The sequence below is a fragment of the Peromyscus eremicus genome, chromosome 23 (assembly GCF_949786415.1).
Source record: "Peromyscus eremicus chromosome 23, PerEre_H2_v1, whole genome shotgun sequence".
NCBI classification, from domain to species: domain Eukaryota; kingdom Metazoa; phylum Chordata; class Mammalia; order Rodentia; family Cricetidae; genus Peromyscus; species Peromyscus eremicus.
This window is the reverse complement of record NC_081438.1, coordinates 24,604,867-24,615,793: the sequence shown is the minus strand read 5'-3', so window position 1 is coordinate 24,615,793 and position 10,927 is coordinate 24,604,867. Positions and strand designations below refer to the sequence as shown.

The 10,927-nt window shown below is 53.4% G+C and overlaps 1 protein-coding gene across 2 annotated transcripts in view; it reads right to left on the bottom strand.

The window, feature by feature from the left end:
• Window positions 1-1,786: 1,786 nt before the first annotated feature.
• Window positions 1,787-10,927, bottom strand: part of Stx1a (syntaxin 1A) — a 28,732-nt gene continuing 19,591 nt past the window's right edge. The window contains exons 5-10 of one of the 2 annotated variants that reach the window (XR_009375835.1): window positions 10,670-10,743; window positions 10,453-10,561; window positions 9,911-9,984; window positions 6,900-7,037; window positions 3,685-3,877; window positions 1,787-3,120 (exon numbers count right to left, since the gene is read on the bottom strand). Coding sequence is in view for 1 of the 2 variants with exons in the window: in XM_059249061.1 (XP_059105044.1) it covers window positions 3,043-3,120; window positions 3,685-3,795; window positions 6,900-7,037; window positions 9,911-9,984; window positions 10,453-10,561; window positions 10,670-10,743 (584 nt within the window). In the remaining variant the exon portion in view is untranslated. The remainder of the gene's footprint in view (window positions 3,121-3,684; window positions 3,878-6,899; window positions 7,038-9,910; window positions 9,985-10,452; window positions 10,562-10,669; window positions 10,744-10,927) is intronic. The other variant, XM_059249061.1, reaches the window with a different exon arrangement.

The following is a 10,927-nucleotide window of genomic DNA, read 5'->3' as shown; positions in this document are numbered from 1 at the left end:
TCTAAGTAACTGGTGTTCCTGGCTCTATATTAATCTGTGTCTCAGCTTCCTATATTGGGGACCACTGCCTGGCTTCCAGGCAGGGACTGGACTTAAAGACCTGGAATGCACAGAAGCATTCTTGCAGCTTGTGGGAGGCACAGGTGGGTCCCTTGAATCGGGACTCATCTCTCATGTCATGATGTCATGCAAGGTTGGGAATTGGGGTCTCCATTGCCTCAGGTCTCTGCCACTCTTTAAGTCCCTGGCCTTGGGTGGGAGGTGTCAGATGTCTTCACACTTGGTAGCCTCAGGCTGTCTGGACAGTTGCAAGTCCTGCTCTGGGATGTGTGGCGTCCACCAGGCTGAGGCTATTTGATGGATATGTTCTGTGGGCCCTGGGGGAGGGGGAACAACACCTGGACATGGCATAGCAGGAAGGCACTGGACAGGGAGGCCGAGGGCCCTAAGGCCTTAACCCCTGGAGTGGCATCTCCTAGGGACCAGCTCCAAGACCTTCGCTCAGTAGGTACAGTTCTTGCCATGCAGTGAGGCTGGATGCAGTAATGCTGCATGCTAGCTAGGCAGGAGGCCCTGAAGCTCAGGGTCAGCTGTACAAGGTAGAGGTTGTCCTTTGACCCCCTCACACATGCGCACACACTCAGGCACACGTGCGCACTTTTGTTTTTTAAGATTTGTTATGTATACAGTGTCTGCGTGTATCCCTGCAGGCCAGAAGAGGGCGCCAGATCTCAGTACAGATGGTTGTGAGCCACCATGTGGGTGCTGGGGATTGAACTCAGGACCTCTGAAGAGCAGTCAGTGCTCTTAACCTCTGTTAATTTTTTTTAAGGGGCTGGAGAGGTGGCTTAGTGGTTAAGAGCATGTACTTCTCTTCCAGAGAACCTGAGTTCGGTTTCTACGACTCACATAACCACCTATAACTCCAGCTCCAGGGAACCCAATGACCTCTTCTGGCCTCCACAGGCACCTGCACTCACATGACAGACACACTCACACACATATACATAAACAGCCAGGCATGGTGGTGCTCCCTCCCTTTTAATCCCAGAAGGGAGTGTCTGCCTCAAGCCAACACATGTCAGCTTTGTGTGTAACTTGGTTCTCAAGGTGTTAGAATTCAGCCCTCACTCCAGCTACATGACCGCACATGCGCAATTCAGGAGTTAAGCAAAAGGCCTTGCGTCTTATGTCATCAATGTGCATTGGTGACTACTTACGCATGGTGTGGTCACACAATTTGTGCCTTAAAAGCCGGATGCAGAGCCCACACCCTCTCTGCTCTGCTCCCCTCTCCCCCCACCCCGCCATCTTTCTCTCTCTCCAGGCCTGGGAGTTGGAGAGATGGCTCAGTGGTTAAGAACATTGGTTTGTGTAGAGAAACTGGAACTGGTTCCCAGCGCCCACATGGTGGCTAACAACCATCCATAAATCCAGCTGCAGGGGACCCAACCCACTCGTGTGACCTCTGCAGGCCCCAGGCGCCCACATGCATGCTGACAAAACATTCACACCGATGAAAGATCTGAAGCCACGCCTCTGATGAGCAAAGGCGCTAGCTGTCCCCTAGGTAAGGGTGGGGTTCTGGGACTGTCTCAGGAAAGCCCAGATGTTACCCACTGACCACCCAGAGGGAGCAGAAGGCCTGTGTATTGGGGGGAAGGGTGGGACCCTCCATCTCTGAGCCCCTTCCCCTTCGGTCCCCACAGGGTTGATCCCGTGTCCCTGACACGGCAAACAGAAGGCAAAAAAAAAAAAAAAAAAAAAGTAGCAAACAGAGGCTCACTACAGATACAAATGTTTATTCTACATAAAAATCTCACAAAATGGGCAGCTGGTTGTACCAAGACCTTTGGTGAAGGGGTGGAGGGAGGGGCCGTGAGAGAAGGCAGCACGGACAGTGGTCACAGTCACTGGGCAGGAGCAAAGCTGAGGAACGGGGGCACACAGACACGGCCCCGACTCCCGCTGCATGCACACGCATGCACACTCCTTGCCTGTGCACGAGAAAGGGTTCCTGGGGCAGGGGGTATATATTTTTTTTTTTTGACTCTGAGAAGCCCCAAGATGGCAGGGGAGGGAAGTGGGGAGCCCCCCCCCCCAGCTGGCTGCTGAATACTGCATCCAGGACACCTGACATCACGTGGCACATCAGTGGGAGACAGAGCAGGACGAGACTGCAGGCCCAAAGTGACACCTGGCTTTTCAGAGCATAGAGAGAGCAGGGGACCACTGTCCCCAACATGCAACTCTGGCCGCGACCCCACATGCCTGTCAGAGACTGTGGGCAGAGGCCTGAGGTCTGCCCCACCTCTCAGCTACAAGCAAGGCTGGAGAGGATACCACCAAACTTCTCGCACAAGTTCACTAGGCTCAGGCCCAGCCCAGGGACATGACCCCCAGGGCTGTGGTACGGGCAGCTGAGGCCAGAGACATTGTCAGGCTTCGCTCAAAGTGGGGATACTGGGTGCTCCTAAAACACCAGCAGCTATGGCCCCTGAGCCTCCTGGCAGTGGTTAAGCTCACAAAGAACTTCAGTGCTGGGCTATCCCCTGGGACACCTCTCCCCTAACCTGAAAAGCAGCACCATGTGACCAGCTGGTCCCCACCCTCCAGGTGGCCTTGGCATGGTGGGGAGAGCTGGGGAAGCCAGAGGGCAGGGCAGGTGAGGGCAAGGTTGCGGTCCAGAGAGGAGCCTGAGTCCCAGAGGAGGGTAGACCTCAGGCCTGAAGAAAGGCGGACCTGGCCAGGGCCCAAGTCTTGCCCACACTGACCTGTCCCCAGCCCCTCTGGCCGTTCCCGATCCTGCTCCCCTCTGCCTCCTGAACAGACACACACTGTCACAAGATCATGCACACGACACGGCTTGGGGCAGGGTGGTGGGGACGGGAGCCTCATGGCAGAGAGGGAGCAGTGTGGGATGGGAGGGGAAGGGCTCCCGGCCAGAAGGCAGGGGTGGGGAGGGCAACCCAGCCAGACGCAGCAGCCAGGGGCCTCCTCAGGGAGACCCATCCAGAGTGGAGAGGTGGGAGGGGCCGGTTTCTATCCAAAGATGCCCCCGATGGTGGAGGCGATGACGATGCCCAGAATCACACAGCAAATGATGATCATGATCTTCTTCTGCAGGGAGACAAAGGGTAGGCCTCAGAGGAGCCGCAGGGGTGCAGTGAAGGAGAGACCAGCGTGACGGCCCGGGCTAGGGCTGGATAATAGTGCCAGCCTAGAATCCCCAGAGAGGGGCTGGGGCGTGGCTCAGTGGTAGAACACCTGCCTAAAATCCCCCAGTGAGGGGCTGGGGGTGTGGCTCAGTGGTAGAGCACCTGCCTAGAATCCCCCAGTGAGGGGCTGGGGTGTGGATCAGTGGTTAGAGCACCTGCCTAGAATCCCCCAGTGAGGGGCTGGGGTGTGGCTCAGTGGTAGAGCTTTTGTCTAGCATGTGCTAGATCCTGGGTTCCAACCCCCCCCAATATGAAAAAAAAAACAATAATCAAAAATCAAAATGAGGGTTGAGATCTGGAGGGTCAGGACTAGGGGTAGGTGATGGCCTAGAAAGGATTGTTGATGGAGAGGTGAAGGCTATGGTTGGAGATTCTGAAAATGGGACTGAGGCAGGTGGGGAGGAGTATCTCACAGTCTGGTGGCTCTCGAGGGCATGCATGGGCTTGGACAGAGCTGGCCACTGACCCTGCGCGCCTTGCTCTGGTACTTGACGGCCTTCTTGGTATCAGACACAGCCCTCTCCACGTAGTCCACGGCGTGCTCCACATTGTACTCGATCCTGTCAATCATCTCCCCCTGCAGGACCAGGGGGACCCAAGGTCCAGGCCTCCCTCCTCAGAACCAGAAGGGAGCTCAGGTAGGGATTCGGGAAAGTACCCTGAAGTCAGAGAGAGAGAGAGAAGAGAGCTGTGAGGAGGGCATGGAGCTTCTCACCTGTGCCACCAGGCCAGGCACCAGGCCAGGGCATCTTGGGCATAATAAGACATGCCAGGAGTAGCTCCCACCTTTCCCAAACAGCAGCCATCCTGGGGGTGAAATTGTCCATGCAGTGCCAGGCAAGGGTGAGGACCATGCGGAGGGTGGTCAGCTGTGACCCCAGAAAGTGGACAATGCCGGGCAAAGGCAGGGCAGGAGTAGGTGGGCTGTAGTCTGAGCCTGCCCTGGCCAAGGTTTACCAGGTGAACATGGACAAGCCTCTTACTCTTTCCCTAGGTGACCAGTTCCATGAAGCTCTTAATGTCTGCTGTCTTCAAACGTTGAGACCCTTTGGCCAGTCCTATAGTCCTCTTTGGGTCCCACGTTCTTCATCTGACCGTGACACTGTCCCGACAAGACTCACAGCAATGTTGTGTCTCAGTCTAAAGATGATACCTTCTCCTCATAGCTTCTCACCAGGACACAGCAGCAGCCTCCTCAGACCTCTCCAGTACTTAAGGCTATGCCAGGCCTACCCGTAAAACCCCTAGTCTAGCCAGGTATGACTTGTGAGCCTAGCACTCGGGAGGCTGAGGCAAGAGGATCAAGAGTTCAAGGCTAGCCTGGTCTACATAGCAAGACCCTTCCTTACAAAGGTAAAAGAAATCACAAAACATAAAACAACCCCTCAACAACAACAACAAAATTACCAAAACAGACAAAAAACAAACAGCAACAAAACCTCAAGAAAGCCAGGTGTAGTGACAGCTAAAATTCTAGCACTGAGGAGGCTGAGCCAGGATCAAAGCAAGACTGTCTCACAAAGGCAAAAGAACAAAGCAAAATCAAAACTAAAAGTCAACAACAGCAAAATCCACATCAACAAAGCCAGACATGGTGACTTAAAACCTGTAAGCCCACCACTTGGGAGGCTGAGGGTGGAGGATGCCATAGGTTTGAGGCCAGCCAAGGAAGACTTTGTCTTAAAAGAAAGGGCAGTGGTGGCGCACGCCTTTAATCCCAGCACTCGGGAGGCAGAGCTAGCAGAGGCGGATCTCTGTGAGTTTGAGGCCAGCCTGGTCTACAAAGCGAGATCTAGGACAGGCACCAAAACTACACAGAGAAACCCAGTCTCGAAAAAAAGGGGGCGGGGAGAGGCTGGAGATGTAGCACAGTGGCTACGGTAGTTGCCCAGAATGTCTCACATTTGATCTCCAGCATCATGTCAACTGAATACAGTGGCACACCTGTGATCCCATCATTTGGGAAGTAGAGGCAAGAGGATAGGTAGTTCAAGGTTCAGGACCTGAGATGGCTCAGTAGATAAAGCTGAATGCCCCCAAGCCTGTGTTCAACCCTTGGCCCACATAATCGAAGGAGAGAATTGACTCCCACAAGTACAAATGAACACAGACAGGCACACAGGCACACAGGCATATGCACAGATGTAAAAAGTTTTTGTTTTTTCATAAAAATATAGAAGGTTAGACTGAGACATGGCTCAGTGGTTCTGAGCACTGGCAGCTCCTGCAGAGGACACTGGTTCAACTCCCAGCACCCACAGGGCAGATCACAGCCATCCATAACCCCAACTCCAGGGGATCAGACACCCTCTTCTGACCTCCATCAGCCCCAGGCACATAGTGCACAGACGTGTATGCAGACAAAACACCCACACACATTAAAATAATAATTGTGTTTTTAGTTCAGGGTCATCGTATGCTACATATCAAGTTTGAGGCTGGCATGGCATTATGTGAGACCCTGTCTCCAAAACAAAATATGCTCAATGGTATTCAGCACCACCCATTTTCCTACCTCATCTCTCTCCAACTTGGGCTTGGCCTTGACCACTCCTGTGTCCCACAGACCTCCTCTCTCCTCAAGCCCAGCCTCCTGCTGAGCCCTGGGCACTGCCGGTCCCTCAGCCGGGGGCTGCTCCTCATTTCTCATGGGAGCCCTTCCTAGCTGGTCCCTTTGTGTGGAGCAGAGGAAGCCCTGAGTGGATGAAGTCCTGAATATGTGTCAGGACCTGGGCTCAGCCTTTCATTTCAGCACTCAGGAGGCAGAAGCAGTTGGCTCTCTATGTCTGTGAGTTCAAGGCCAACCTGGTCTACATAGCAAGATGCTGTCTTAAAAAAAAAAAAAAAAAAAAAAGGAAGAAAGAAAGAAGGAATGAAAAGACAAACGTGGAAGGTGGATGTCAGGTAATTGCGTTAAGACGGCTCAACCAAGTTGACAAGCACCTCAGTTTGGATCCCCTCGAAAAGCACCCTTGTAAAAAGCCATAGAGGCCCATGCCTCTAACCCCCGTTCTGGGAGCCAGAAATGAAGATTTGAGGCTCACTGGCCAGCCAGTCAGGCTGATTTGGCGAGTTCCAGATTCAGTGAGAGACCTTGTCTCAAAGAAATAAGGCACACACACACACACACACACACACACACACACACACACACACACCCCTACACACCTGTGCATATCTACAATCTCCAGTTGTAGTTTATGATTTTTGTGTTAGGCCTCATTCATAACTATCCCAGGCCTCCTGCGGCTCACAAGCCACAAGCTGAACATGCCTACCTAGGACTCTCCCGAGCTCCCAGCACACCGGAGAATATTCCATTTATTCTATAGAGATGTTGTGCGGCCCTTTCTCACCCAATAGCCGTTCACTCCTGTAAGCAATGCTCAGTTGTCTTGTTCACTGCTTGCTCCTAGCAAGGTAGCCAGTCCATAGTGGCCCCTAGCATAGTTTGTGAAGCCAGGACAGGGCCGGGGTGAGGGGTGGGGCCATGCAGGGCCTGGGAAGCCAAGCAGAGCCATGCAACAGGATCCCCGGAGGTCCTTACAACCATCTATGGTTACCTGAAGACACTGTCCCTCCCGGGCAGAGCAGCGTGTTGGGTGAAAAGGGAAGGGGTTAGTGTGGTCCTGGATGCTGCTGGGAGCCGGAGGTCCTAACACTGGGGACGAGGGCACTCACCTGACTCTCCACCAACATGGCCATGTCCATGAACATATCGTGTAGCTCCCGGATGCTGTTCTCCAGCTTGATGATCTCACTGTGTCTGGTCTCGATCTCACTCAGAGCCTGCTTCGAGATGCTGGAGTCCATGATGATCTAGGGAGTAGAGGAGCAGCAGGACCCTGATGCTAAGAAGAAGGGCTGGAGTCCAGGACTGGGAGAGCGGGGAGGCTGTCATTTTTTTTTTTTTTTCAATTTATATGTATGTGTTTGTTTGGGTATATGAGTGTAGTGCCTGTGGGCCAGAAGAGGGTGTTAGCGCCCCTAGAGCTGGAGTTACAGGTGGTTATGAGCTGTCAGACATGGGTGTTGGGAAATGAACTCATGTTTTCTGCAAGAGCAGCAAGGACTCTTTTTTTGTTTTGTTTTTCGAGACAGGGTTTCTCTGTGTAGTTTTGGTGCTTGTCCTGGAACTCACTCTGTAGACCAGGCTGGCCTCGAACTCACAGAGATCCACCTGGCTCTGCCTCCCGAGTGCTGGGATTAAAGGCATGCACCACCACCGCCCGGCTGCAGCAAGGACTCTTAACCACAGTCATTTCTCCCGGTTCAATGGTTGGTTTTGTCAATTTGACATAACCTAGAATCACCCAGGAAGAGAGTCTTATCTCAATGAAGACTGTCCAAATCAGCTTAGGTAGGGACATGTCCATGAAGGACTGTCTTAATTATCAATGTTAATTGACATGAGAAGACCCAGCCTACTGTGGGTGGCACCATTCCCTACACAGAAGCTCGCTGGGCACTAAGCATGCAAACTGCATTTTCTCTCTGCTTTGGCTGTGATGTGACTAGCTACTTTAAGCTCCTGTGAGCTGAAACATGGCCCCTCTCCCCTGAGTTGCTTTTTGTCAGGGCCATTTTATCATAGCAACAGAAATGAAGCTGGAACAGGGGCCAAGGAGGAAGGCGGCTGGGATGAGCAGGTTTCCCAGAAGTGGCAGCCACAGCCCTTCCAACCTCCTGTTTGGCTCCATTGCTAATTAGCTTCTGTGTGACTCAATTCCTGCCTGAGATGAGGACCTGCTGACACTCCCCCACACAGTGAGTGCTCAGCAAGTGACTGTTTGATTATGGCGGGGACGGTAGTGAACACCTTTAATCCTGGCGCTTGAGAGGCATAAGCAGACAAATAGACAAATCTCTGAGTTCCAAACCAGCCAGGTCTATGCAAAGAGTTCCAGGACAGCCAGGTTACATAGTGAGACCCTGTCACTACACACACACACACACACACACACATTATTTATTAACTATGTATGTGTGCGTGCAAGCATGCCCAACAGCACATATGTGGAAGACATGAAGTCCATTTTCTCCTTACATAAAGAGAGTCCTGGGCATCAAACCCAGGTACTTAGGTTTTTACCTGCTGAGCCATCTTTGTTTTGAGACAGGATCTCGTGTGTCCCAGGCTGGCCTGGAACTGGCGATACAGCCACAGATAACCTTCAACTCCTGATCCCCTGCCGCTACCTCTTTCTCTTTCTTTTTGCTTTTTCGAGACAGGATTTCTCTGTATAACAGTCCCGGCTGCCCTGGAACTCGGTCTGTAGAGAAGACTGGCCTCGAACTCACAGAGATTCGCTGCCTCTGCCTCCTGAGTGCTGGGATTAAAGGTGTGTGCCACCATGCCCGGCCTGCCTCGAACTCTTCAGTGCTGGAATTACAGGCCTGCAACCACGCTGGAGTTTAGTAAGTGCTAAGAACTAAATCCAGGGTTTCATGAGTGGCAGGCAAGCACTTTAACAACTGAGCTGCAGCCCAGTCCTGTTTTTTTAAACATTTGTGTGTGTGTGTGTGTGTGTGTGTGTGTGTGTGTGTGTGTGTGTGTATGTGCACGTGCATATCAACTTGTACACATGCAGAGGCCAGAACAAAGTATTCTCCCTCCATCACTCTCTACCTCACCGTTTTTTTACAAACGTTTTTACATTTCTTTTTTATTTGCCTGTGTGGGAGTGTATGCACGCCACAGCTTGCTTGCAGTCAGAAGACAACTTGGGGAAGCCAGCTCTCTCCTTCCACTGTGTGGTTCTTGGGGATCGAACCCAGGTCAGGAGGCTTGGTAGCAAGTTCTTTTCCCCTCCTAGCCATCTTGTCAGCCCTGCCCCTGGGAGGCATGGTCTCTCACTGATCCAGAAGTTCGCCTTTTTGGTTAGGCCGGCTCACCTTTGGCCTGGGTCTGCCCACTCACGGCTGGAGTTACAGGCACGCACAGTTTGTTTAGAGGCAGGGTCTCCCACAGCCTAGCCTAGCCTCCAGGATGATTTCATCCTCCTCCGTCCGGCTGCTGGGATGACAGCAGCGTCATCCCGTTATCTGTGGCTGTATCGCCAGTTCCAGGCCAGCCTGGGACACACGAGATCCTGTCTCAAAACAAAGATGGCTCAGCAGGTAAAAACCTAAGTGTGTGCAGCGTCACACCGGCTTCGTCACACACATACCCTGGTTGGCCTTGAAGTGGCAGTACTACTTTTCCTTCAACCTCTCAAGTGCTGCTGTGAGGCATCATGCCCAGCTTAGATGGGGGTCGGAATTTTCCTTATTACGCTTAATCAGTGTGTGTGTGTGTCTATGCCTGGTGTGGGGCGCGCGCACGCACGTGTGTGTGTGTGTGTGTGTTTGTGTGTCTGTGTGTCTATGGTAGGTGTGTATGTATGCATGTATGTGTATAATGTGGTGTGTGTGTGTGTAGACAACTTGCAGGAGTTAGTTCTCTGCTTCCACCATCTGAGTCCCAGGGAATCCAACTCAGCTCGCCAGGCCTGGCAGCGAGCTCCTTTCCCTGATGAGCCATCTCAACCTGGACACAGGTTTTGATTTTCACCTTTATCACTGACATTTATGGGACCCTCAACCTGGCCCCCTCCCTTCTCTCGAGACTCAGGCTTTCTCTAAAATCCAAACACTGCCCTGACCCTGGAGGGATGTGGTTTATGGGTAACAGGGGAGGGCTTCCCACTCACCCCAGAGGCGAATATGGCAGGGTTTCCACTCTCCAGCATGTCTTCCAACTCCTCACTGGTCGTGGTCCTGCCGGCTGTGGGTGGGAGTACATTAAGTCCTGCCCTCTCCAGGGAGCTCTGCAGCTTCTACTCCTAGCCAAAGCCCCACCCTCAACCACACCTCTAGCTACAAGCCCCACCCCTAGGCTGTTATGGGTGGGTCCCATCTCTCCAGCCCAAACTACATCTCTAGCCACAAGCTTCACCAATGGCTCCATCCTTCCAACCCAGGCCATATAGGCACCACAAGGTCCTACCTACCCGACTCTAGCTCAAGCCCCATACCCAGGCTCTACTCACTGGTGGTTACCCCTCCAGCCCAAACCACACCCCTAGCCACAGGCCACACCCACCACCACTTCAGAGCTTAAACCACCACCACGGGCCCTGCTTGTGGCTCCAACTCTCCAGCCCAAACTGCATCTCTAGCCACAAGCCCCATCTAACGGCTCCTTCAGCCACAGGCCCCTCCAGTCCAGCCGGGACCCCGGCCCCCAGCTCACTGATCTCCAGCTGCCTCTGGATACGCCCTTTGCAGCGTTCCCGGTAGTCGGACTGCGTGGCGTTGTATTCCGACATGACCTCCACAAACTTTCGCGACAGCGTGGAGTGCTAGGTAGGGGTCGAGGGTGGGGAGATAGGTGTGCTGCGGGCTGGTATCAGGCTCCACAGGGACCCAGGGACCCGCCCACCCCCGCCGCCGCCGCCGTCCTGCTGTACCTGCGTCTTCCGGATCCTCAGGTCGGCGGAGGAGCGGTTCAGACCTTCCTCCTGCTCGATGCTCTGCTCGATGCCTGGGTTGGGGGGGTGATGTCAGGGGATGGCTAAGCAGTAGCCCGCCCCTATGCATCGGCTCCACCCACAAGCGGAGGCTTCAGCACCCACCCCCCTCCCGGGGTGAGGCCTCCGCCTGTGTCAAAAGGTATGGAGGGTCATATGCAAAGCAAACTGTAAACAATAATGAAGTCCACAATAGTG